The sequence below is a fragment of the Ictidomys tridecemlineatus genome, chromosome 12 (assembly GCF_052094955.1).
Source record: "Ictidomys tridecemlineatus isolate mIctTri1 chromosome 12, mIctTri1.hap1, whole genome shotgun sequence".
NCBI lineage: Eukaryota > Metazoa > Chordata > Mammalia > Rodentia > Sciuridae > Ictidomys > Ictidomys tridecemlineatus.
In genome coordinates, this window is record NC_135488.1 from 31,514,803 (window position 1) to 31,542,070 (window position 27,268).

General features: G+C 45.9%; 2 protein-coding genes across 6 annotated transcripts in view; one reads left to right on the forward strand and one right to left on the reverse strand.

Moving 5' to 3' along the window:
- The window catches only part of Mertk (MER proto-oncogene, tyrosine kinase), a 97,440-nt gene extending 89,596 nt beyond the window's left edge, over nucleotides 1-7,844 (reverse strand). The window contains exon 1 of one of the 2 annotated variants that reach the window (XM_005340237.5): nucleotides 7,635-7,844. In XM_005340237.5, the coding sequence (XP_005340294.2) occupies nucleotides 7,635-7,695 (61 nt within the window). In that variant the 5' untranslated portion in view covers nucleotides 7,696-7,844. Of the gene's footprint in view, nucleotides 1-3,138; nucleotides 3,159-7,634 lie in introns of those variants that run through there. The other variant, XM_078028303.1, reaches the window with a different exon arrangement.
- A 15,636-nt stretch (nucleotides 7,845-23,480) lies between these two features.
- Nucleotides 23,481-27,268, forward strand: part of Anapc1 (anaphase promoting complex subunit 1) — an 80,155-nt gene continuing 76,367 nt past the window's right edge. For 2 of the 4 annotated variants that reach the window (XM_078028305.1, XM_078028307.1), the window contains exons 1-3: nucleotides 23,481-23,745; nucleotides 25,009-25,245; nucleotides 26,693-26,854. In XM_078028305.1, coding sequence (XP_077884431.1) covers nucleotides 25,033-25,245; nucleotides 26,693-26,854 — 375 coding nt within the window. In that variant the 5' untranslated portion in view covers nucleotides 23,481-23,745; nucleotides 25,009-25,032. Of the gene's footprint in view, nucleotides 23,771-25,008; nucleotides 25,246-26,692; nucleotides 26,855-27,268 lie in introns of those variants that run through there. The other 2 variants (XM_078028306.1, XM_078028309.1) reach the window with 2 other exon arrangements.

Below are 27,268 nucleotides of genomic sequence, written 5' to 3' on the forward strand. Positions count from 1 at the left end.
GGGGGACACACCCCACCCCCTCCAGGAAGACTTAGTGCATCTCCCTGCCTCCCAGAACCCCAGAGTCCAGGTTCCCAGCAGACTGGACAGGAAGGGGCCATAACCTGAGGATGTCCACCATTCTCAGAAAGATCCCTGCATTTCTACTCTCTTCTACTGATCCAGCCAGAGCTGGCGGACACTTCACTGTGGGCACGGACAGCCCAGGTGGGGCACGATGCATTTCTTAAGACACACTCTGCTCAGCCTCTGCCCCCATTCTAGGCTGATGCCCAAGGCTGTTCACATCCAGAATGAGGGACAGGGCTCAAGCACTGGGTATGGAGCCTCTCTGTGAACAAGGGTCCCCTCCTTTCCCCTTCAGGCGGAGTCCTTGCCCAGAAGAGCCCCAGAATCATCCATCTGCTCTCCTATTTGAGGCACCACCCCAGGGGTGCAGGGTAACATCTAAACTGGAGGGAGAACTTCCTTCTGCCTTCTCCCACAGTGGTTATTTATTTATTTTAAACAAATGCTACATCGAATGAGCTTCCTTTTTTTTCCTTCTCTCTCTCTTTTTTTTTTCTTTGCTCCCAAATTTTGAAAGAACCCCCGCTTCCATCTTCAGGTCTCCAGATCACGTGCCACAATTGTCAAAAAGGCTTGGAGGCCGGCCTCACTTCCCTCGCTGGGGCAGCCTGCCATTCACTGTGCCACGGAAGGGCAGCCTCTGGATGCACACAGCGCTGGGGAGGTCATGAATATTCATCACCTCCCGGAGGGTTCTAGAAGCAGCGAGAGTTGGGGTCTCCCTCCTAATATTCTCTGGGAAGGCGGCCTGTTCTTACTTGTGAAAATGATTGTTTTCAAAACGTAATGAAGCCGGGCTCCCATTAGGAGCTTCAAGGAGAAGCCCCCAAGGCTTAAAATAGCTGAACAGCCCCTGCTCCAAAACAAACAAGGCTTTCCTTTGTGCAACTCAGGAGAGGCCAGACCACAGCTGAGGCTGTTCTAAGATGTTGGCGGCCCCTGAAGGCTGGGGTAACCAGAGTCCCTAAGAAAAAGCAGTTCACGTAGAAAAGGGGTCTGTCAGAGTGTGTTTGCCTGGTTAAGTGCCTTTCCTGGGCAGGGCCAGCAGGACACTAACCCTGGCTGATCAGAGCTCTCCCAGGACCATGGCTCGACTTGGCAGATGCAAGTGAGAAATATCTAGAAGATATCGGAAGGTGAGAAACATGTAGCAGACTCCAAGTACAAAGAGAATGTACAGGTGTGACCTGGAGTGCCACCCTAATTCACACAACAAGATGGATTTTCTCTGGCGCATTCGTCTGCCCAATGGCCTCAGCTTTGGGTATAAAACTTCTCAGCATGAGTTTGGTCCAGACATGAAGCCAATACCTCTCTGATTCCCTTCCTCTGTCCCTTTGCCTCTTCCCCATCCTGCCACCCTCAAGACTCAGGGAAAATCCATGTTTTCCTTAAGCAAAAAAAGCTCTGAAGGCAGAGAGAGATGAAGAGGAAGGATGAAGGGGACTTCGGCGCAGGCTTCTCCACGAAATGCTAATAAATCGCCCTTCTTCTTTTACCACTTTAAAACACAGCAGCCTGCGAGGACAGCCAGGTCAGGGCAGCTCGGGGCTCCCTCCACTCAGGCCATATCCTCTGGATCCTGCTGCCCCACAAGCCCAGCCAGAGTATAAGGGGTGCACACCCAAAGACATGGAGCTGCCACCTGCCCCGATGCACCTTCTGCACAGTGCAAGAGCCGCAGTTCAGATAGAGAGCACTAAAGCCCAGGAGGGAGAAAGTGCTGGGCTGGAGGGTCCCCCCAGGACTCCTGCTCTCCCTAAGGGGCCCCCATCCCTGAAGGAATTCTCCACCCCTGCCAGACTGCACTTTCAGCATCTTTAGCTGGAGGCTGGTGACAAGGAAGGAGTATGGAGAAGGAGCAGGTTACCCTCAGGCAAGGGCCAGGAAAGCCCAATGAGAGGAGAGGAGTCCCCTGGTGTCCCTGATACTTGGCCAGCTCCAGGCAGGAAGTTCAGGGAACAGGCGTGTTTCGGGGCTCCCCGCCCCGTGCACTTCCTGCGAGCCCACCCTGCACACAACTCACACACGCCCAGGGTGCCCCCTGACAATCAGGGCTCATTTTCCCCCCTCTGCGGCCAGAAGACTGCACTGGAAAACGAGTTGGAGCTCGTTGAAAGGAGAGGAAGGATGTGGAATGCCCAGGCTCAAAAGGCCCTCAGAAAACAAAAACAAAACCACCACACCCCCTCCAGAGTGGGGCTGTGTGGGAAAAGCCGGGCAGGAATTGGACCTCATTTTTATACCTTCCTGAGAGGCACGTGACAGGAAGCTATTCCTGCACCACGTCAAGGGGAAGATGTGGGGGGTGGGGAGAGCCAGTGGCATCGGAGAACTGTCCAGTCCTGGGTGGGCTTTGCTGGCAGAATTACCAGGAAACAGATTCCTAAAGAGCTACAGCAATAGCATCAGCAGTAGGGGGTGGGCACCCCAGAAACCCTTCATCAAAGCACTGTGGACAGTGGAGGGTGGCCCCCAGTTGTGCCTTCAGAGTTCAAGATTTAATTTAGGATACATTTCAGTGAGAAAAGAACCCTTAAGCAGGGCATGGTGGCACACTCCTGTAATCCCTGTCGCTCTGGAAGCTGAGGCAGGAGGATTGCAAGTTCGAGGACAGCCTCAGCGATTTAGGGAGGTCCTTGGCAATTCAGTGAGATCCTGTCTCAAAATAAAAAAACATGGCTGGGCACAGTGACGCACGCCTGTAATCCCAGCGGCTCTAGAAGCTGAGACAGGAGGATCGCAAGTTCAAAGCCAGCCTCAGCAAAAACAAGGCTGCTAAGCAACTTGGTGAGACCCTGTCTCTAAATAAAATATAAAAACAGGGCTAGGGATGTGGCTCAGTGGTTAAGTGCCCCTGAGTTCAATCCCTGGTATGAAATAAATAAATAATAAAAAAAACATAAAGGGCTGGGGATGCTAAGCGCTCCTGGGTTCAATCCCTGATACAAAACAAAACAAAACAAAAAGCCTTCTGCCGAACACCTTTTGTCTAGGAAAAGCGATTACCTCTAATTTGAGTTCAGAAATGGAGAGGGAAATTATGGCTAACATTTTTTGAGCACTTACTATATATCCTTAGCTCAATTCATCCTTCTTGACAGCATGAAATGGATCCCACTGCACCAAAAATAAACTGGAGGTCCTAAGGGTCAGCTGGTTCCCCAGGGCCCGCAGAGGTCAGGCCTCTCAGTGTTTTGATTCCAGTTCCGAGAAGCACATATGGGAAGGCTCTTTTTCAGTGTTTATAATAATTAAACTCCTCTGCAGAGACGCATACCAACCCATAGCCATGTGCTGTGGATTAAGATTAAACTAGTGATCATGGGTCAGAATCAAGGCACTCAAAGCAAAGTGCCCCTGGCCAAGGAGCTGTAAAAACTGCTTTACACACACACACACACACACACACACACACACACACACACACACACACACACACACACCAGTTTTTGACTTACTTTCCTAGATGGAATGGTTAGAATACAAAATACTTTGGGGGTCTCTGTAGTCTGAAGATCTACGTTCTCTTCATTACCTAACTTCTCCCGTAATGCAATCACTTCGATGCCGGGTGGGGAGGTGTAGGTAAAATAAGAATTTCCTGTGAATCAAGCTAAAAGCTTTCGGGCAAGAGATTCAGTGATTTTGTTTCTGGAAAAGTCGGTAGGGAGAGACCAGGAAGAAGCACCTAACGAGACTCCTGTGTCCCCCCAGCCCCTGTTGGCCTGCCCTGTGCTGGGAGGGAAGGGTGGATGCCGGGTGGATGCCCCTGCCTTCAGAGCTGATCTCGTAGTGGGGGGACAGTGGAAGAAAAGCCAATCAAGAGAAGAGCAAGTAGCAACAAATCAGGTATAGATTACTGTCACCAGCAAGTTAAATCTAGTTGGAGAAGAAGGGTTGGTAACTGTGACGGACAGTGGGAACGCTCTCAGGTGAACTCTGAGCTGAAATTCAAAGGTCCAGAAGGAGCCAGCACACTGAGCCCTGGGGGAGGATTCCCGCCAGAGGGACAGCGCTGCTGCCAACACCGTCCAAGTACCAGGTGAAGGCATGCACCCTCCCAGGTGGCCCAGCAGCAGGAACAGGGGGAAATGACTAGAAATGAGTCAAAGTCTTTGCCTGGGGGAAGGAAAGGGAAGCTATTGGGGATGTTTAAACCAGCAGATTCATTTTCAAAGATCCCATTCTGGCTATGATGTGAGCACTGGTTGGGACAGATGTGTGGCCAAGGTCCCAGCTCAGCTTTGCTACCAGGCAGCCTGTTCCCAATTCACTGGCATTCAGAGCCAACCTCTTCATCACCAACAGGTACTGACTACTAGTTTCTGCGACAGATGACACAAGTTACTCACTGGTCCTTCTCCAGGGATTATCTAGAAATTATTTCAAAAAATAAGATTTACAGGGCTGGGGATGTAACTCAGTTGGTAGAGTGCTTGCCTCCTATGCACAAGGCCCTGGGTTCAATCACCAGCACCACAAAAAAAAAAAAAAAAAAAAAAAAAAAGATTTACAAACATAATTATTGTCAATTTAAAAAAATAACTATGTTCCACTCAGCACTTTAAGAAAATGGTCAGAGTAAATTTTTAAATTCATCCATTCATGAAAATATGGCCTGCAAGGCTGGGGATGTAGCTCAGTGGTAGAGCACCAGCATAACATGAGCAAGGCCTTGGGTTCCCTTCCCAGCACGGCAAAAGAAGGAAAGAAAAGGTCTGCTTACTTCCAAAAAAGCATTTGATCGGCATTTGAGGCCATTGGGATGAAGCCCATAAGCAACATGATAACTAAAAGTTATCCCTGGGAAAATGTTTACAAATATATTGGAATATCAACTTGGAAGAGAATTATTATTAACTAAACAGTTATTAAAGTCTAATTTGCTCTGAGAGTTCGCACAGCTCCATCTCAGGCTAGGTCTTCACCATTTCTTCACTTTTATCCAGTTTATTCTTTCTCCTCCATCCTCTCCGGGGCCCTCCCCTGAAGCCTCCTGGTACTTGGGTTTGCTGCTCATTGGCGCCCCCAAGAGAGAGTAAGCAGAAAGGAAGTGTTGGCAGGATTGGCAATGCCAGGAGATGAGCAGTTTTAAGGTCTGCATTGTTCAGGTTCTTGTGGGTTGTGTTTATGTCTGTGTTTGCAGATAGGGGGGAAGTTTCTGGGTTAAACTGATGCTTAAGTTTTAATTATCCATCCATTCCTGTACAATGTAGACTCTGAACACATTCACACCTTGCTTTTTTCCTGTTGAGTCAGCAAACCATGCAGGCCCACAATATGCAATCTGAAAGTCTTACAACTAGACAGATTCTAATTTCCATTCTTAATCTTGTTCTAGGACACTCTTCCCTCTGTTCTAACCCAGCCCAGGAGGGTCGCATCCTGGAACTGGGTATAGCTCAGTGGTGGAGCAGTTGCCTGGCATACTGGGGGACCTGGGTTCTATCTCCAGCACCTCAAAAAAGAATGAATAAATAAATAAATTCCAGTCTTCATGCTTTGCACAAGATGAGCTGGATCACTCAGAAATCTCACAGGTAAACTTCAAGATAAAAAAAAAAAATCAAAAGATCAGAGAAATTGGAAAGCCTTTTTGTTCTCCTGCTGGGTGGATCTTAAAAGAACTATGATTACCTGCCTAACACTGATCATAGGCCACAAAAATTCCTCATTACAGCTTTTTAAAAATTTAGGAAAGAAGAACATCCAATTTTTAAAATATCTTACACACAAAAAACTACTGTTTTTATTACATTTTCCATAATGTCTACCACATTCACTACCTCCAAGACTGTTCACGGCCAGTCATGGTTAGAAGCAAAATACACCAGATTTGCAACAGATTATGAGAAAATGGATGTGGCAGAAACGCAGAGGAATTTTTGAGGATTTGGTGGGGGCAGGGGGTGGAGAACAGAAGTGCCTCAGTTCTTTGCCTGGTTCTGGCTCTTGATGTTTGTTTCAAATTGCTCTCTTGCCTTGTATTATGAAAAGCTTATGTAATTGAACGTGCATAAGAAAAATGTGTTGTTGAATTTTTCATTTAACCTGGGCATGGTGGCACACACCTGTAACCCAGGGGGCTTGGGAGGCTGAGGCAGGAGGATCTTGAGTTCAAAGCCAGCCTCAGCAACTTAGCAAGATCCTAAGCAACTTAGGGAGAACCTGCCTTAAAAAAAAAATTAAAAAAAATATATATATATATGTGTGTGTGTGTGTGTGTGTGTGTGTGTGTGTGTGTGTGTGTGTCTGGGGATGTGGCTCAGTGATTAAGCACCCCTGGGTTCAATTCCTAGTATTAAAAAAAGAAAGAAAGAAAGACATTTTCATTTAAGCAACTGAACCTTCAAAGGAAAAAACTTAGTTGCTCGACTATAAATGGAAACTTTCCAGGTATTCTTAAAAGGCATCTCTGAGAATAATAGGTGAAGGTTAGCCAACCATATGCATGATTAAATGAGACAAAAACCGCAAGCTGAATGGAAATAAAACCTTTTAGGGAAGGGAAAATCCGAGGGATGTGTTTGTTTAGTCCTCCTCCACCCCTTCCATTTCTTTTTCTTTTGGGTAAAGCCTGGTAAGTTTCTTCTAGCTTCCTCGGAAGAGCATCAGCGATCCTTTGAAATCTGTCAATCACGTACCCTCCAAACCAGCCGTCGGCTCCGCTGGAACCTGGCTTGCCTGGCTTCGCTTACTAACGCAAAGCTTTACTGAAACGCCCGGGACACTCTGGACCGACTCGAGATGAACCCGGACGCCGCCCGAGCACAATAGATCCTCTTCTGCCGCAAAGGGGTGAAAAGGATGCTCCCCCTTTCCCAGGTCCCCACTATCACAGGGGGGCGTGCGAAAGCGGGCCAGCGGGGCAGGTAAGGGCCCAGTGGAAGTCGCCAGAACACCCCTGGCCTGACGCCCAGGCTCGGCCGATCGCGACCTCCCAGTCCGGCGACTCCAACACCCGCAGCCAGCTCGCTCGCTGGGCGCGGGTCCCCCGGGAGACCAGGTCTGCAGCTTCCACAAATCCTGCCAGAACAGGGCCCAACTGCGCAACGCGGGCTAGGGGAAAGTTCTTGGCTCGGTCCAGACCAGACTTGCGTCCCACGTCCGCTCCGCCAAAAACTTTGGGACTTGGGCTGGGGCTGGGGCTCAGTGGTAGGGCGCTCGCCTGGCACGTGTGAGCCCTGGGTTCGACCCTCAGCACCACATAAAAATAAAACAAAGGTATTGTGTCCACCTACAACTAAATACAAACAAACAAACAAAACCTCGGGGACTCGAAGCTCGCCCCGCCGAGCTCGATTCCCTCCTCTGCGCTGAAGGGGAGCTCTGCACCCGCTCCCCCAGTACCCACACCGATTCTACTAGGACAAGCACCCGGACCTGGCCTGGAAGCCCTCGGGACACTCCGAAGGCTCTCTAAGGGACTGAGTGCGGTCAGCGAGTGAGTGGCCTCGACCGCTCCCCACTTCGGGCCCGGTGGGGCTGCGGGATGTTTGCAAACTCGTCGGGCAGCCCGAGCGCCGCGGTGGACGCGCTCGCCCCGGGTCCCGAGCTCTCACCTCCACTCCCGAGCGCCGAGAGCAAGAGCCCCAGCAGCAGCCGCAGCGGGGCCAGCCCCATCCTGGGGCCGCGGATCTGGAAGTTCTCTCTGGGAGGAGGGACGCTCCGAACTTGTTCAGTCGCCAGCCAGGCGCGCCAGCGAAGCGCCCCAGTCCCGGCGGCCCGCGCAGCAGGCGCCGGAGTGGCAGATTTGAGCCGCCGACCTAAGGCGCCGGAGGCTGGAAGGGGCGGACCGGAGCAGGTTGGGGTGGAAAAGGGGCGGGAAGGAGGCCGCGCTGGCTGGGAAAGGGAAGGAGCAAGCTGGAGACGGGGCGGGGAGGGGCGGGTCCGGGGCCGAGCCCCGAGCGACGGGTGCGGGCGGAGGGGAGGTGCCGGCGGGGGCCGATCCGGGTTTCACCCAGGCAGGTTGCGGAGCTCGGGGCCTGGGGGAGGGGCGGGAAGGGGAAGGAAAGGGAGGGGGCTGGAGCAGGGGCGGGCCACCCGCAGGGCGGAGCGCAAGCGGAGGGCGGAGGGAGGGGCTGAGGAGGGAGGGAGCTCCAGAGAAATAAAAGAAGGGGCGTGGGAGGAGAGGGGCGCCGGGTGCCCTGCGGGCCCTGCTTCCCACGTGTGCCTAGGCAAGAAGAGGAGGTGAGGGGAGGACGCCGGAAGCAGTCCCCAGACCCATCAGGAGGGTCCAGGACTGGGGACCTAGACGCGCCGCGGGGAAGGGCTGGTCGCAGCGCCCCGGCAACGAGTCTAAGAGAAGTGACACTCGTGGAGGTTCGGAGAGTCCACGGAAAGGTGTAGCGGCGCTTCGTGGCGGCAAAGTGTGAAGGTTCGCGAGCGCCGCAGCGGGGAAAGTGGTGACGGAGACGAGAACGGCTTTTGCCAACATGGCAACAGTGCCTCACGTTTCTACAATACTTCCTAAAACGAACACAGGTAGAATGTCTTTGTGAGCCTTTGGCCAGCAAAGAGCCAGGTCAAGTCACCGCTTCAAACTCCCCAATACTCGCAGGCTTCTGCTTTGTCTCGGCGTGAAAGTCCTGTGGGTGGCCCAGGGGCCCTACACGACCGGGTCCCCTCTCCTCTCTGGCTTCGTGTTACTCCACTTTCATTGATACTGGCCTCTCAAGCAGTCCTCCACCTCCAGGCCCTGGCCACGTCCTGTAGATTTGGAAGTAAGGAGACAAGCTGCCCAGAGGGAGCTCCATGGTTTATCATGACACTGTCAGCAGGGGAAAGCCAGTGTGGTGTCAGCTCCCTGTGACCCTAGTCCTTCGGGTTGACACCAAACCAGGAGCCCGAGGAACCCACCGCAGGAGGTGTCCGCAGCTGTGCTCTGGAGCAGAGCTCTGGAGCCACACAGCCTTGCAGACTCTTCAGGATGCTGCCGCTGTGGCCTTGGCTGAGATGGAGACTGAGGGAAGGTGTGGGAAGTGCTGTGCTGAAGCTTTGGAGGAGGGCAGATGGCCTTGCAGTGCAGCGAGCCTGGATCAGACTGTGGCCAGACCTATCTGCGTGGCCTTGGAGGAGATCACCAGGTCTCCAGCGCCTCTCAGCAGAGCTGATCTGTCATTTCCTCGCCTCTGCACACCAGGCACTCTTTCCTCTAAGTACATGTTGAAAAATTATTATTATTATTTCTTAGTTTTTAGAGATGGTGTCTCCCAATGTTACCTTAGGCTGGCCTTGAACTCCTGGGCTCCAGAGATCTTGCTGCCTCAGCCTCCAAGTAGCAGGGAGTATATACATGTAGATACTCAAATCTCACTTTCTTAATGAGGCTTGCTTTATACAGTGCTCTTCTAGTTTTCTGTCATTATGTGACATGCCACCCAAAACATAGTAGGAGTAAAGCATCAGTCACTTTATGAGATTCGAGCATTCTGTGGGTCAGAGATATGGACAGAGCACAGAGATGTCCTCCAGGAAGCCTTAAGCTCAAATGCTGGTATCTAGAGTTATCTAACACAGGAGTCATCAAACTAGAGAGTCTGTGGCCTGTTCTTTGTGTCAGTGGTTTTGGAATATAGTTGGTGGGTTTTTTTGTTGTTGTTGCTGCTGTTTTTTGTACTGGGGATGGAACCCAGGAGCACTTAACCACTGAGCCACATCCCCAGCCCTTTTTTATAATATATTTTGAGATAGGGTCTGGCTGAATTGTATAGTGCCTCACTGTTGCTGAGGCTGGCTTTGAACTTGTCGATTCTCCTGCCTCAGCCTCTGGAGCTGCTGGGATTATAGGTATGTGCCATCGCGCCCTGCAGGAAGAGTCACCCGTGTGAGTATCACCTATGGCTGTTTTTGTGCTACAGCAGCAAAACCAAGCAGTCGTGATGTTGCATAGCCCACAAACCCATGTGGTATGGCCTTCTCCTAGCTGGCCAACCCAGGTCTGTTCATCTGCGTTGTGCCCACTTCACTGGATGATGAGACACAGGGCTCTGGGTTGAGGGTCTGAATGAGGCCAAGGTGGCTACGTGGCACGGCAGCTGTGGCTCCCAGAGCCAGCTTCCAGTGAGTGAGGCAGAGGCTGTGTGACCTCATGTGACAAAGCTCCACAGTACCACGCTCTTTGGTGGAAGCAGTCATATACCTACCCTCAGGGGGAGGAGCCCTACACCCCAAATTCCTTATTAGAGGTGTGCCAAAGAATTTGCAGCTCTGTTGTAAAATCTCCACAAATGCCAAAAACTGAATAAATGTGGGACCTCATCTCTGCAGCTGTAGTTTCATCTTTGCCATACGCCCTTACGTGGCAACTTAACGTCCTAATCATGCCAGTGATCTAAATATGTGAAAGGAAATGGGAGGGGGAAAAACAGACTCCATATTACACAACTCTTTCTATGTGTACAGGATCTCTGCCCCCAGAGTGACACCTGGTACTCCCCTGAATCAACACTACAAGGCCCACCATGTTCTGTACCAGCTTAGAACTGTATGTCACATGTGGGAGCACCTACTGTTCCTTAGCTAAGGAAAAGGGATGGCAAGGGCCGGGAGTAGTGTTCATCCAGGGGTGGGGAAGATTATCCCTGCTGATTCAAGTGCAGAGGTCTGTAACTAAAATGAAATGGCATTGAGATCTCAGTCCACGAGTCAGCGTGCCCAGCACATCAGTGACAGGACTTTAGACTTCCCATTGAAAGATCCATGGGAGCACACCACCTCATACGTGAAATGATAGACTCCTCTGTGATCCCATTCTAAACCCACACCCTGCTCTTTGTCCTCCTACCCACTGTCTCCTGCCCCTCTCCTACCCACCTGTCCCCAGCTGTGGCCTGTAATTGACTCCTGCTTCCAGTCCACAGATTCCACTTTTTCATAGTACAGACGGATGACCTGACATTCAGACACCTGGATTGGCTCAGGAGACTAAGAATGGCAGTGTGCATGAAATGGCTCTGTTCCAGTTTCAGTGCTAGAGAGTCACTTGTTCGTTTATCTTTGCACAGAAATGGACTGAGCACCTGCTCAATTACAGGTATAAGACAGATGCATGAGATGCGTCACTGAGACAATACACAGCCCCTCCACCAGGGAGCCTAGGTATCATGAACCCTGGTGCCTGTCCCTTCAAGGCCTGTACCACTCTGGCTGTCACCCACCAGCATCTATACTTGAGCCCTCCAATGACTGCATCCTGGTTTTCCTTTGGTGAATTGTGGCTCCCACACTCACTCCCTCCTGCCCCTGAACCTGGAGCGAGGGTTCACCTTGCCTCAAGGCCATTCTCTTCTCTCTTCTTTAAGCCTCTGACTTGAAATCTTCCGTCACTGGAGTGGACCAGCCCTGCTCACTGCCGTCATCTACAGGTGTTGGGGTCCCTCTTGCTCCTGCATTACAGACACTACCTTCACTATCCTTGTCATAATTCTTGGTGGTTTCAGTTCCAGATGAGTGATTTCCAACACCACAGCCTCTGTGCCCTTCTTGTTCCCCAATCAGTGTGCTAAGCAACATGTTATAAAGAAAAACGACAAGTTCTGAAGTTTGCTGGGAAACTGGGATGGTGCCAATAAGAGTCAACTCAGCTGGGCTCGGTGATACACGCCTGTAATCCCAGGGAGGCTGAGGCAGGAGGATCACAAGTTCGAGGCCAGCCTCAGCAATTTAGTGAGGCCCTAAGCAACTTAGTGAGACTCTGTCTCAAAATAAAAAATAAAAAAAGGCTGGGAATGTGGCTCAGTGGTTCAATCTCTTGTACCAGGGGGGGGAAAAAAAAGAGTCAACTCATCAGAAGGCCAAAATCATAGGGGAATTGTAAGTATCTTGAAGTTTCCTAGATAATGTAGATGGTGTCTAGAAGAGACTCCATTCAATGTTCTAAAGAACATGCTGAGAGTATAGCTGTATGGTTCTTGGGGACTAGGTCATAGAAAAACAGTCCATTTGGACTATTGAATTGAACACAAGTGTCCAAAGGCAGTCATAGTCCTATGAAGTAGAAGAGGTCTCCATGGCTAAAGATTCACCAAATCCGAAATCTATAGTTTGTATTAAGAAATGGATACAATATGGCAAATAGCTATAAAGTGAGATTGTGTGTCATTATCAAAGACAATTCACATAAGGAATCTAGAGAGGCCAGGCATAGGACCCCTGTTCTCCCTTCTGTAAGGAATATGCCTTGACACATTTTACCCCTTGGATCAGAAATCACTGATGTGTGCATGAAGCACTTTGGAAATTGGGAGTCCAAGAGGGAGGCTCAGCTGAGATTCTTAAAAATTTTTATTTATTTATTTATTTATTTATTTATTGGTACTGAATCTTTAACCCTGGGGGGGACTTTACAATGGAGCTAGATCCCAGTCCTTTTTATTTTTTAAGACAGGGTCTCACTAAGTTGCTAAGGGCCTCACTAAATTACTGAGGTTGACCTCAAACTTGTGATCCTCTTGCCTCAGCCTTCCTAGTTGCTGGATCATAGGCATGCCCAGCTTCAGTTGAGGATTTTTACATTTTGCTAGCCACACAGCATATTCCTACGGCATAATCAGCTCTACCCACAGAGCTCTCTGAGGGGCTCACTGAGACCAGGTGCAAAGTATCTATCTCACTGTTTTTAATAGAAACTACTGACAAGCTAGTACAGATCTCCCTGAACCTCCTCAAATCCATGATTAAAAAGCAACAATATTCATCTGTGTGCTTCATGGCCTTGGCAATGAGTCAGAGCCATGCAGGAACTTGAGCACAACAGCTCAGGCTAATTCCAGGTCTACTAGAATTAATCCTCGCAGCACAATAGTTTTTACAGTTGTTGCAAAATGAAATGGTTTAAGTGAAAGACTGCATCTAGCACCATGAACCTGAAAGGGATAGAGCTTGTCTTTTGTACGTTTTACTTCCTTGAAAGACACTCTATCCAGGAGTAAAGAATTTAGTGGAGCCAGGTGTGGTGGCGCACGCCTGTAATCCCAATAGCTGGGGAAGCTGAGGCAGGAGGATTGCAAGTTCAAAGCCAGTGTCAGCCATTTAGCGAGGCCCTAGTGTGCGCGCTCTCTCTCTCTCTCTCTCTCTCTCTCTCTCTCTCTCTCTCTCTCTCTCTCTCTTATTTGTCAATGGACCTTTCTTTTATTTATTTATATGCGGTGCTGAGAATCGAACCCAGTGTTTCACACATGCTAGGCAAGCTCTCTACCACTGAGTCACAACCCCAGTCCCTTTTAAATAAAAGCGTACAATTCAACAGTTTAGTGGCGCACACTTATGATCCCAGTGACTTGGGAGGTTATGAGAAAGGCCAGCCTCAGCAACATAGCAAGGCCCTGAGCAAATTGGAGAGACCCTGTCTCAAAAAAAAAAAAAAAAAAGAAAGAAAGAAAAGAAAAATTGGGAATGTAACCCAGTGATAAAGCGCCCCAGGGTTCAATCCCCAGTTCCACAAAACAAACACCCCCAAAACAACAGTAAAAAAGAAAAGAAAAAGCAAACCCCACAATTCAGCTGTTTTTAGTATAGTTGCAGACCTGTGAAGCCACTCATACCACTATCTAATTTTAGAACATTTTCAGCATCCCCCAAAGAAACCCTGTGCCCAGGAGCAGTCAAACCCCACCCTGCAACTATGAGCTGCCATTGGTCCATCGGCCTCCCTCTGACTCTGTGGTACTTCATATAAATGGAATCATACGTGATATGCCCACCCCACCCACTTTTTGCTGGGAGAATTGAATGTTCTGGATACTTAATCACTGAGCCACATCCTCAGCCCTTTTTATATTTTATTTAGAGACAGGGTCTCACTAAGTTGCTGAGGCTGGTCTTGAACTTAAGATCCTCCTGCCTCAGCCTCCTGAGCCTCTCCCTCCTCTGCTGGGATTACAGCACCCGACTAATATGTGGCTTTTTGTAACTGGCTTCTTTCACCTAGAATGTTTACGTGTATGCATGCGGCAGCACAGGTCAGTACTTGGTTCCTGTCTATAGCTAGATACATTTCCATGATATGCCACACTCCTCAGTTGGAAATCTATTTTATCCACCCATCAGTTGATGGATACACAAATATTTAATATATGAATAATAACCAGAAATGCTGCTGTAAACACTCATGTACAAGTGCTGTGTGAACCTTTCCAGTTCCCTTGGTAGATACCCAGGAGAGTAACAGTGGGTCTTATGGTAACTGTGTCTTTAACTTTTTGAGCGTCTGTCAGACTGTTTTACCAAGTCACCACAACTTTTTACATTTTCGTCAGTAATGTACAAAGATTCCATATCTTCATCAACACTTGGACAATGCTTATTATTTATATATATTTGTATATATATAAAATAAATTGTTATATAAATAATATATAAGCTGTTTCAATTATAATAATATATAATATTTATCATAATATAAGTAAGATTATATATAAATAAATTCATATTATATATTGTCTCATTACACACACACACACACAATTTTTTTTTTCACTGTCCTGGGCTTCAAACCCAGGGGTGTTCTATCACTGAGATATACCCCCAACTTTTTTCACTTTTTATTTTGAAACAGAGTCTCACTAAGTTGCTGAGGCTGGCCTTAAACTTGTGATCCTCCTGCCTCAGCTTCCTAAGCCGTTGGGATTACACACAGGCATCTTTGTTCCAGGCTCATTCTAGTTTTTAATTAGGATTTTTTTTTTTTTAAGAGAGAGAGAGAGAGAGAGAGAGAGAGAATTTTTTTAATATTTATTTTTTAGTTCTTGGCGGACACAACATCTTTGTTTTTGTATGTGGTGCTGAGAATTGAACCCGGGCCGCACGCATGCCAGGCAAGTGCGATACCGCTTGAGCCACATCCCCAGCCCCTAATTAATAATTTTCTAATGACTAGTGATGTTTGTCATCTTTACGTATTTTTTTCTCCTTTTTTTTTTTTTTGGTCATTTGTATATCTTTGGTGAAATGTCTATTCAAATCCTTTGTTCGTTTATAAACTGGGATTTTTTTGTGTTGAGTTTTAGGAATTCTTTATATATTCTGAATAATAGACACATCAAATATGTGATTTGCAAATATTTCCTGCCTTATTAATGTGAGTTATCTTTCACTTTCTTAATAATTTCTTGAAGCACAAAATTTAAATTTTCTTTGTAAATTCCAGCTTATCCATATTTTCCTTCATTTTTCATGCTTTACAAACCACATCCAAGATCACGAATTCGTGAAGATTGACACTGTTTTCTTCTATGTGTTTTATAGTTTTACACTCAGGTCTCAGAGCAATTTTAATTTTTGTGTGAGGTGTGGGTTGAGATTTTCTTTCTGTTCTGTTTTGTTTTACATATTCACATTCACTTCCTCTAGCTCTGACATGCTTTTGGATTCCCAAATCTTCCAGAAAAGACTGCTTTCTGCCATTGAATTACTTTAGCAAGTTCGTTACCAAAAAAAAAAAAAAAGTCTCCAGGGCCACGTCATGCTCCTGGTATCTGCCCTCGACATGATGGGGTGCAAGGGCCTTTACCTCTGTGGTCTTCCTCCCCAGGTCCAGACGGCCCGCCTAACCATGACACAAACGTCAGGCGAATTCCAGAGAAGGGACATTCCACGAAATACCTCAGCAGTGCTCCTCAAGACTCTCAAGTTCATCAAAAAAAGAAGAGAGCTGGGATCATGGCTCAGTGGCAGAGCACGGGCCTCACATGTGTGAGGCACTGGGTTCAATTCTCTGCACCGCATATAAATAAATCAACAACTAAAAAAAACCCCAAGAGGAGCCTAGAGATACAAGATGAGTCACTGTGATGCGTCCTGAAGGATCTTCAGGATCCTGAAGGGATCCATCCTGAAATGGAAAAAGAACACTAAGAAATAACTAATGAGATCTGATTTTAATCAATAATAAGGCATTGGGGGGGGGCTGGGGATGTGGCTCAAGTCCTAGCGCGCTCGCCTGGCATGCGTTTGGCCTGGGTTTGATCCTCAGCACCACATACAAAGATGTTGTGTCTGCCGAAAACTAAAAAATAAATATTAAAATTCTCTCTTTCTCTCTCTCTCTCTCTTTTTAAATTTTTTTTTTAAAATAAAGAATTGGTATTGGTTTGTTAATTCATTTTGTAAATCTTTTTGGTACTTTAGATTGAACTCATGAAGGCTCCACCACTGAGCTACCCCCTCAGTCCTTTTTATTTTAAGACAGGGTCTCAAGAAATTGCTGAGATTACACTTGAACTTGTGATCCTTCTGTCTCCGTGTTGAATGGCTGGGATTTCAGGCATCCACCACCATGTCCCGCTGGTTCATTAATTTTGACAAATATATCATACTAATGTAAACATAAGGTAATCCCAGCAGCTCCGGAGGCTGGGGCAGGAGGATCACAAGCTCAAAGCCAGCCTCAGCAACTTAATGAGACCCTAAGCAACTCAGCAAGACCCTGTCTCAATCTAAAAAATAAAAAGGAATGGGGATGTGGCTCAGTGGATTAGTGCTTCTGGATTCAATCCCCAGTACAAAAGGAAAAACAAGGGTGAGAGGGGACAGGCTGCATGTATATGAGAACTCTTTAAACCATCTTTGCAATATCTCTGTAAATCTAAGTTTTAAAACAAAGTTTATTTGAAAACATGAATTAGGGCTGGGGCTGTGGCTCAGTGGTAGAGTGCTTGCTTAGCATGTGCAAGGCCCTGGGTTCGATCCTCAGCACCACATAAAGATAAATAAATAAATAAACTAAAAAAAAAAAAAAGAAAACATGAATTAGTCACATTTGTGTTATTTATTCCTCAGCTCTATATGCTCCATGAATTTGTGAATTTTTCTCCTATAAACCACTCACTTGATAACTATAGCTTAATAGTACTTCCTCTTTAAAAATAAATAAATATATATGTGTGTGTGTGTATATACACACACACATATATATTTATAATATTTATATATATGTATATATGTCATATATACATATATATTTATATCTATATATCTATATCTATATATATCAGGTGTAATTGGACACAATGCCTTTATTTTATTTATTTATTTTTATGTGGTGCTGAGGATCGAACCCAGGGCCTCGCACGGGCTAGGAGAGCGCGCTATCACTAAGCCACAACCCAGCCCCTTAATAGCACCTCTTGGAATCAGCGGCAAGATCTCTAAATGTGCTACTGCTTCTTCCCTGTACTCTCTTGAGTTTTACCCGGGCTGGGAATGACCTTGGATTGTGTGTTTTCTCAGATTTCTCACTAATCCTATCCTCATCTCTTCATTGGATTCAATCTCCACTCCAGAAAAATATTTCAAAAATATTGTTAATTTTATCTTCCCAAAGAAATCACCCCTGAAACCTTCATTCACTCTATTTTAGACTGCTTTTCTGTAAGTGCACACTTAGAGGTTATTTCTCTTAAATGTCCCAATACCCACGGTCTTGGAGTTTGCTTGGTGGTATATAAAGCCTGTCTTTTATTACTTAAAAGTGCAGTCATGGGTAACTGAAAACCTCATGTTCTGGAAAGCCTTAGTTATGGGGAAAATGGGATGGTTGGTCTATTTCAAATATAATTCCCAGTCCCTATGAGTGAGTTGAATTCAAGTTTGTAGATCATGTACTGAAAACGGAATAAATCCATAAAATGATGCGATAGTTCATCCACTGCACTGTTAACACTTACTATGTAAATGAACTTGTAGTAAACTCCTTCATTCCCTCCCCCCTCTTTTTTTGTCCTCCAATTCTTTGGTCCTTTTTCCCCATCCTTTAAAAATCAAGGATGGAGCTGGACAGTGGCTCAGGGGCAGAGCACTTGCCTAGCATGTGTGAGGCACTGGGTTTGATTCTCACACCACGTATCAATAAATGAAATAAAGGTTCTTTGACAACTAAAAGAAATACTTAAAAAAAAATCCAGGATGATCCAATGTACGTGAAACACCCTGTTTTGCTTCCTCCCTCTCCTTTGCAGTTAAAACCCCCAAGACTTTGCTTTAACAACAGTCATTTGAGTAGTTTCTGAGGTGTTTAGGTCGTAGTGAAGGAGGGGTGTGATGACCTTGGCGGTGGCCCCTGTGCAGGGGTGGCAGGGAGGAGCCCAGGAGTCCCTGCGAGGCTGGTGAGGGAGGAGGAGTTCTGCATCTGCATGGGTCCAGCGGGTAGGTGAAGGCCTTAACTTGATTATCAGACATATCAGAGACCCTCCCTTGATCTCTGTGGCCTTGTAAATTCCTCGCCCCTCAAGGGTTCTCAAAGGTGACGGGATGTCACTTTTGTGATTACCTTATGTAAGACCATGACTTATTTCTCGCCTTTGGACCCTCTGTTGCCTTCTTGGCCTGCCTGCTTTGATGAGGTTGGGAATCTCAAGTGGCAAGGAACTATTGGTGGCCTCTGGGTGTTGGAGGCAGCCTCTAGCTGAAAGCCAGCAAAACACTGCAGCCTTAGTCCTAGGATCACAAGGAATTAAGTCCAAGTGAGCTTGGAAGTGGAACTTTCCCCAGTGGAGCCTCGGATGAGACCACAGCCCTAAGCACACACTGACTACAGCCATGTGAGGTGCAAGCAATGAGCCCTTCAGAAAAGCCATGGGACTCCTGACCCACAGAGTAACAATAGATGAGTTATTTTGAGACACAAGGTTTATAGTAACACTGTTACACAGATATAGTTACTAATATAGGCATGTATATTTTGTCACAGATTTAAAGTGAGAAATAAGAATTTAACATACTTTTTTTTGCATACCAATTATACATGGGGAATTTTGCTACCTACTGGGTGGGCACCGTATCAAAAGAGGTCTATTTTATTTTATTTTGTTCTACTTAGTTATACATGCAGTAGAGTGCATTTTGACCCATCATATAAATGGAGCATAACTTCTCATTCTTCTGGTTATACTGGACGCAGAGTTACACAGGTCGTGTTGTCACATACGCACATAGGGTCATAATGTCTGATTCTTTCTCCTATCCTTCCCACCCTGCAGAAGGGAGGAAGACTCTGGCATATTGAGTGAGTCAAGTGGGTACTTAAAGGCCTTAAAATGATTTATCACTTGCTTCTTATTCTCAAAGGTGATGGGGAAAATGGGATGATTGTCTGTTTCAAATATAAATCCCAATCCCTACGAATATAAATCCCAATCCCCTTCCCTCCTTTCACTCCTCTCTAACGCAAAGTACCTCTATTCTCTCCCACCCCTTATTGTGAATTAGCATCCACATATCAGAGAAAACATTCAGCCTTTGGTTCTTTGGATTGGTTTATTTCGCTTAGCATAATGTCCTCTAGTTCCATCCATTTACCAGCAAATGCCATAGTTTCATTCTTCTTTAAGGCTGAGTAGTATTCTATTGGGCATATATACCATATTTTCTTTTATCCATTCATCTGTTGAAGGGCACTTTGATTGATTCCATAGCTTAGCTTTTGGAATTGAGCTGCCATAAACATTGATGTGGCTGTGTCACTGTAGTATGCTGATTTTAAGTCCTTTGGGTATAAATCTAGGAGTGGGATAACTGGGTCAAATGGTGGTTCTGTTTCAAGTTTTCTGATGAATCTCCATACTGCTTTTCAGAGTGGTTGTACCAATTTGCAGTCCCACCAGCCATATACAAGTGTACCTTTCCCCTTGCATCCTCACCAACATTTATTGTTGCTTGTGTTCTGGATAATTGCCATTCTGACTAGAGAGATGAAATCTCAGTGTAGTTTTAATTTTCATTTCTCTAATTGCTAGAGAGGTTGAACATTTTTTCCTACATTTGTTGATTGATTTTATTTCATCTTCTGTGAAGTGTCCTTTCCTTAGCCCATTTATTGATTTTTTTTTTTTCTGGTGTTAAGTTTTTTGAGTTCTTATATATCCTGGAGATTAATGCTCTACCTGAGGTGCACATGGTAAAGATTTTCTCCCATTCTGTAGATTATCTTCACATTATTGTTTCCTTTGCTATGAAGAAACTTTTTAGTTTATTTATTGATTCTTGGTTTTACTTCCAGTGCTTTAGGAATTGTAAAGAAAGTCAGTTTGTAAGCTGACATGGTGGAAATTTGGGACTACTTTTTCTTCTGGTAGGCACAGGGTCTCTGTTAATAGTGCGTAAGTCCTTGACCCACTTTGGGTTGATTTTTTTGTGCAGGATGAGAGATAAGGGTTTAATTTCATTTTGCTTCATATGGATTACCGGTTTTTCCAGCGCCATTAATTGAAGAGGCTATCTTTTCTCCAATGTATGTTTTTGGTGCCTTTGTCTACTATAAGATAACTATATTTATATGGACTTGTCTCTGTGTCCTCTATTCTGTATCATTGGTCTACAGGTCTATTTTGGTGCCAATACCATGCCATTTTTGTTACCATAGCTCTGTAGTATAGTTTGAGGTCTGGTATTGTGATGCCTCCTGCTTCTCTTTTCTTACTAAGGATTGTTTTGGTTATTCTGGGGCTCTTATTTTTCCAAATGAATTTCATGTTTGCTTTTTCTATTTCTATGAAGAACATCACTGGGATTTTTTTCAGTGTGTTATTTGTTTAAAAAATGTTTTTAATTGACTTTTAAAAAACATCATAGGGATTTTAATAGGTATTCCATTAAATCTGTAAAATGCTTTTGGCAATATGGCCATTTTGACAATGTTAATTCTGCCTATCCAAGAGCATGGGAGATCTTTCCATCTTCTAAGTTCTTCTTTCTTTCTTTAGTTTTCTGCAGTGTTCAGAGGTAAAAGAAGTCTATTTTATGATGGTGTGTCTATCTAGATCTGTATCCAAGATGCAACCTCAGGACCCTTGATAAAGGTCATCCATGCTTGTTTGGTAGACTATGAGAGGGTTAGGAGGATCTTTGGATTCTGATTCCAGTGTATGCCTAAAGTAACATTAGAAGGGGGAGGATGATGGAGACAAGAGGAGCTGTGGGTCTTCTGAAGCTCCTGGATTTGTGGTTTGGACCTCCACCAGGGGAGACAGTAGTGGCACGCGTAGAAGGATCTGCTTTCTTTTTTCATTGGGGGGGTGAGGGACTGGGGGTGGAACCCAGAGGCTCTGTACTACTCAGCTACATTCCCTGCCCCCCACCCCCTTTTAGAATATTGTTGAGATAGAGTCTTCCTAAGTTGCTGAGGCTGGCCTTGAATTTGCCTCAGCCACTGGAGTTGCGGAGAGGATTTGCTTTCTTAAGAGACTTTTGCATTCTGGAGCCGGGCGGGCAGACAGGGCTGCTCACAATGCAGGAGTGCTGCAGGGGCAGGGCCTCAGTCGCCACCTGCAGGAAATGCAGCGACTGCTCTGGCACTTGAAGGATTAAGAGCCTTGGGAGCACTGAAGGGGAAAGATCAGTGTAGACCTTGAATCCTCAGAGAGGACAATGGCAGTCAAGGCCACAGAGGCACCCTGAGAGAACTCTTTGAGCAGAGAAGGGAATGCCCAGGAGTGAGAGCTGGGGGAAATTTTTTGGTGACTCTGCTTCAGACCCTGGACAGGTAGAGGTGTAAGACTGTAGACAGGGCTACCTCAGTTCCCCTAGAAATAGGGTTGGAAACAAAGAGGAATGCAGCTGTTTTAGCCCAAGACAGAGAATGGACAGGGGAAATACATACGGAAGGGAAGGATGACAATATCATTCTGGTTGCTGCTTCACAACAGAATGCCCCAAATTTTGCACACTGCTGGACAGGGCTGACCACTAGTTCACACAGGATATCTTCGGATAGTCTGTGCAGAAAGACCATGCCTTAGAATAGTCCACTGAGGGAGAAGAAAGAATTTAATTAAGTCTGGTTCCTTTCTGCCTGTTCTTATAGGTCAAAGTTTGCTTTGTATCTGGGTTTCTGTTGGCCTCTTTAGAAGCCAGCGCCCACACCCCACAGGGAAGCCATTTATCCAAGTCTGGATAAATATCTTCTCTCTGCAGGAGAAGCCAGAGTCAGGGAGTGGGGTGATGGCTTGGCTGCACAGTGCGTCCAGGGGAGAGGGCCTGGCTTTCTGCGGCACATGCCATTTGGTAGGGCCGTGGAGGCTGGTGGAGATGCAGGCAGGCCCCAGGTGACTGAAGTGGGGCACGAGGTAGGGGTTATGGAAACTGGTGAGGAAGAGAAACTGAGAGATAACTGAGGTGTGTCCTGCTGCTGCAGGTTTTTCCAGAAAATCCTGGTGGGGGTAGAAAGGGACATTGAAGGAAGGTGAAGCCTGTGGGAAGGAGCAGATTAAGGATAAGAGCATGTAGGAAGATTGTTAATTTGTCCTCTGTATCCTCAGGCCAGGATATTCTAGGAATATTTTGATTTCAGATAAATGTCTAAAATGAAAACCCTGTTTACATAAAAAATTTTGAGTTTAAGTGCATGTTTTCAATAAGGGCATTTGAGATAAGAGCAAGGAATTAATCAAGATATCAAGGCAATGAAGTGCAAGGTGTGTTTGGGGAATCTCAGTAAATACTTTTAAGTGAAGACACAAAATTCCAGCCAACCTTACATTTTGAGTAAAGAATTAGAACTTTATCTGTTAGATAATAGGAGTAGTAAAATAAAATACTCCAATTAATAATATGAATATCCTCTCTAACACATTCTCTCTCTCTCTCTCTCTCTCTCTCTCTCTCTCTCTCTATATATATATATATATATATATATATATTTCTTTTTCTCTTTCTTTCTTCTTCTTTTTTTTTTTTTTTTTGGTACTACAGATCAAACCCAGGGGCACTTTACCACTGAGCTACATTCCCACCCTTAATTTTTTTTTTTTTTTTGAGAAAGGGTTTGGCTACGTTGCTTAAGGCTTCCCTAAATTGCTGAGAACTTGCAATTCTCCTGCTTCAGTTTCCCAACTTACTGGGATTACAGGTTTGGGATACCGTGCCTGGTTCGTGGCAATATACTCTGACCCTAGAGATTCAGGCAATGGGACATGAAGTTCAAGAAAGTGTTCTAGCTCTCAAAACTGTGATAGTTACAGGTGGACCCTCAGGACGGAGGGAGGGAGGGATAAAGCTGGGCTTCCTAAGATGAAAGCCTGAGAATGTGTCTGCGAACTTCGGAAACTGCACTCCTCCTGCCAATCAGAGTCTGGATCCCACGGGGTTAAAGTGCACCGGCAAAGAGAGAATAGCAGCCATCTCCCTCGCCCTCCCACCCTGTCTGGAGGCACATACTTCCATTGGGGTCAGTAGGCTGAAGCAAAACCAGCCATAAAAACCATCTCACTGAGTGAGAGGCAGCTCAGGCTCCCGGCGACACACGCAGGACAGGATCTCTGGATGCCTGCAGCGGTGCATGGGTGCACAGAGCCAGCAGAGGCCGCCGCCCAGCTCCGCGCGCAACTGTGAAAGGGGCGGTCGGGCGCGAGTTGGGCCGGCCCACCTTCGCGCTACTGCGCAGGCTCCAGGGCTGCGGACGCCCCGCCTCCCGCGACGCCCCGCCCCGGCGCGAGGCAGGACGGGAAGGCCAAGATGGACGCGTCCATTTGAACGTCTCGCATGCCTGCCTGTCGTTAACAGTCTAGTACTGTCGTTGACCGTTCTCCCTCCGGAATTGGGGAGGGAGAGGGGATGAGAAGCTGCGGCGGCCGAGGAGTCACCCCGACCGCTCTGCCGCTGCCCTCGGGCTTCCTCGGCCCCCGCGCCTCCGGGGAGGGGCCGGGGCTCGCCGCGCCTGACGCGTCCCGAGTCCTACAGGTGCGGGCCGCGCCGCCGCTAGCGGGTGGGTCGCGCGCCTTGACGTTCGCCTCCGCCCCGAGGGGCTCGCGCGGGGACCGCAGGGGTGGGACCCGGGGCGGGCCAAGGGGCTTCCCGCCCCAGGGTCGCGTTCTCCGGGGCGCGCCTGGCTTCGCCGAGCCGGGTGCGGCGTCCCGGGTGCGGCCCGGGCCTTTGGACCGGGGCTCGGAGCCGGTGTGCGGAGGCTGAGGCGCTTAGCCTGCGGCTACCACCACTCGGGAAAGGCCTTGCGCTCTGCACTCTACGGAGTCGCGGCTCCAGGTCCCCGTTCTGGATGGGGGTGTCCTTTTTTGGCGCGGTAGTTGTTGCTCTAGTCGTCAGTGCTGACGTTTTGATTGACACCACATCAACTTACTCCTCTTACTGTAGCTGTTTATGTTGCCTAAATTGTTGACACATTTGTAAAGTAAACTTGCATTACTGTAAAAAATATTAAATACTTTGCCCTAATCAGAACAAAAAGATACCATACTGTAAAAAATAGGGCTAATACAATACAAATAAAAATTATGCAGTTTTCTCTCAGGTTCTAAGAGAATACATTAGAAAACTGCACGACTAAAGTTGGATAAAGTCCCGAGTTCTTTAATGTTGGTTCTTTTGTTGAGAAGATAGGAAGGCCAGCTGAAGTTTGAAATTCTTGTAAGTTTTATAAGATGCCTTTAAGGTTCTGTCCCACATCTAGTGTTCTCAGTACTGGTTTTCTAGCACGTGGAGCAAAGAACTTATGTCATATTTCATGCCATAATTATTTCAGGCATAACATTTATAGTGAAATAACTTTGTGGCTCTAGGGGAGCTGTATAGAAATCACAGAGGCTTTGAGGTGTTTGTGCAGCATTTCAAAGTGACGCCAAACAGACCTCAGGTGAGAATCTTAAGTCAAATTCGGTTAAACTTTGTTTTTCTTGAGTGCTGTTTCAGTCATGCTAAGGGCTCTTTGTAGTGCTGACATCAAGTATTTCGAGTTCTGCATTTGAGGGTTGCACAGCTTAAATATTATGCCATGAAACCCATTTCTGTTGTGGATGTTGTCTCAGGGACAGAACTGGCACCGGTACTATAAAATATATTATACAGTGTTAAGATTTTACCCACTGTTACTCCACATGGAAGTGTTTGGGAAGTAAGAGTGGCATGTTTTCACCACAACTCCTCCATGTCTTTGTAGAAATAAACTGGTTTGATTCTAAAAGCTGACCAGATGTGTTTGAATCTATACAGAAATAATGTTGATATCTGGAACCCATGTCGAACTTCTATGAAGAAAGGGCAACAATGATTGCAGCCGGAGATTTGCAAGAATTTGTTCCTTTTGGTCGAGACCACTGCAAGCACCACCCTAATGCTTTGAACCTTCAGCTTCGCCAGCTGCAGCCGGCCTCTGAGCTGTGGTCTTCTGATGGTGCTGCTGGCTTGGTGGGATCTCTTCAGGAGGTTACAATCCACGAGAAACACAAGGTGCCATGAAGATTCTCAGTGTATTTTTGAAATGTTGAGTAATATAATCTTGAAATTTAAGGCTACCTCCATGCAGCTGAGAAAAGAGTAAGGTGCTACTTCCAGGGTAAATGCTAAGGTGTTGTAATTTCAGTCAATGCTAAAATAACAATGTACTAAATAATAGTGTCTTAACTGCTAGTTTTAGACATACTGTATAGCTTGTGATTTTATACTGAGAATCATTATTGTGATTATGCTTCTTTTTAAGCATTTCTGTTAATATGTGGAAACTAGATTTTGTGTTATTTGATGATTAAATGGTAGACATTAGAAATGGTCCCTGCAGTTAATCACTTACATGTTTCTTTTTTAAAAAAAATATTTGTTTTAGTTGTAGTTGGACACAAAGCTTTATTTATTTATTCATCTATCTATCTATCTATCTCTCTATTTATTTATTTAATGTGGCGCTGAGGATCGAACCCAGTGCCTCACACATGCTAGGTGAGTGCTCTACTGCTGAGCCACTACCCCAGCCCTCACTTATGTTTCTGAGGAGAGGGAACTGTTTTATAAGAAGATATTTATAATCCCAGCTACTCAAGAGGCTGAGGCAGGAGGATTTTGAGTTCTAGAGCACCTTGGGCAACTTAGCAAGATCCTGTCTCACTCATAAAAAAGCAGAAAATAGAGGCGATTCCCCCAGACCTGCTCTGTTGGCCTGGAGGGTCTCACCAGGGAGCAAATCTCAATAAAGTCTTGTTCAGCAGCTTTAAAAACAAAAACAAACCCCAAAACAGATAGTACAGTAGTTCTTTAAAAAAGTTTTTTTATGTAGTACTGAGGTTTGAACCCAAGGGTGCTTTACAGTTGAGCTACATTCCCAGCCCTTCTTGTATTTTATTTTGAAATAGGGTCTTGTTAAATTGCTGAGGCTGACCTAGAACCTGTGATGCTTCTGCTTCAGTGTCCTGAGTCACTGGGATTACAGGCACCCTTTCTTTCTTCCACTTATTTATGGCTGGGACAAGGGAGGGAAGGTGAATATTTGCAGCTGTGGAGCAGGAAGTTTGCACTGTGTGTGAACTCCCCAGTGATGCTCTGTGCACCTCACTTGCCCTCTTCACACCCAGTGTACACCTAATCTGTCTATTTAGTCTCCCAAGGATATGATTTTCTTTTTTGATCTCTAGGGAAGCTTTAGTTTTTGCTTGTTTACTTTTGGGAGAATAATACAGGGGTATAATGTAAAACATATAGAGAATTCTTGAGTGAATTTTTGTTTCTGAAAATCCTATAAGATATATTACACGCTGTGTACTCTATCCTCTGTTCACTAGTGCACCAAACCTCTGAGAAGTTGGGCTGTATTGAGTTTAACTCCTCAGACAAATAAATCTTGCTCCAGGCTGTTGAAAAAGCAAAAAGAGTGCTTGAACATGTCTTATATGTGTTGATTTTAAAGGAAAGCTGGCAGTTAAGGAAAGGCGTCAGTGAAATTGGAGATGAAGCGGACTATGATGAGGAACTCTATGTGGCGGGAAATATGGTGATTTGGAGCAAAGGAAGTAAAAGCCAGGCATTGGCTGTTTATAAAGCATTTACTGTTGACAGTCCTGTTCAGCAGGTGAGTTGATTTGAATTCTAATATTTGATTAAATATTTAATACATGTGTTTTTTCAAAAAAGCTTTTGTTTCAAAATTTAACAGAAATGATAACAGTATGAAGTTCCCAGCAGCTGTGGGTGCATTTTAACATGTAGTAAACATAATAGCAGGAAAATAAAAATTTCATTTTATGTATCCTCACCTTTTTGTACTCTATCCTTTGCCAGTGACAATGGCTCAGTATTATTCTTCAGTACTTCAATTTGATATTGTCAACAAAAATCTGTTAAGGATATGAAAATATTTTTAAATGCATTATTATAATTGATTGTAACATAAGGAATAAATAAAAATTGTGGCATTTATAGTAAAAGAAAAAGAAAAAACTAATTTACTACCACTGCAGTTGGCTTTTACATTTAACTCTTCTAA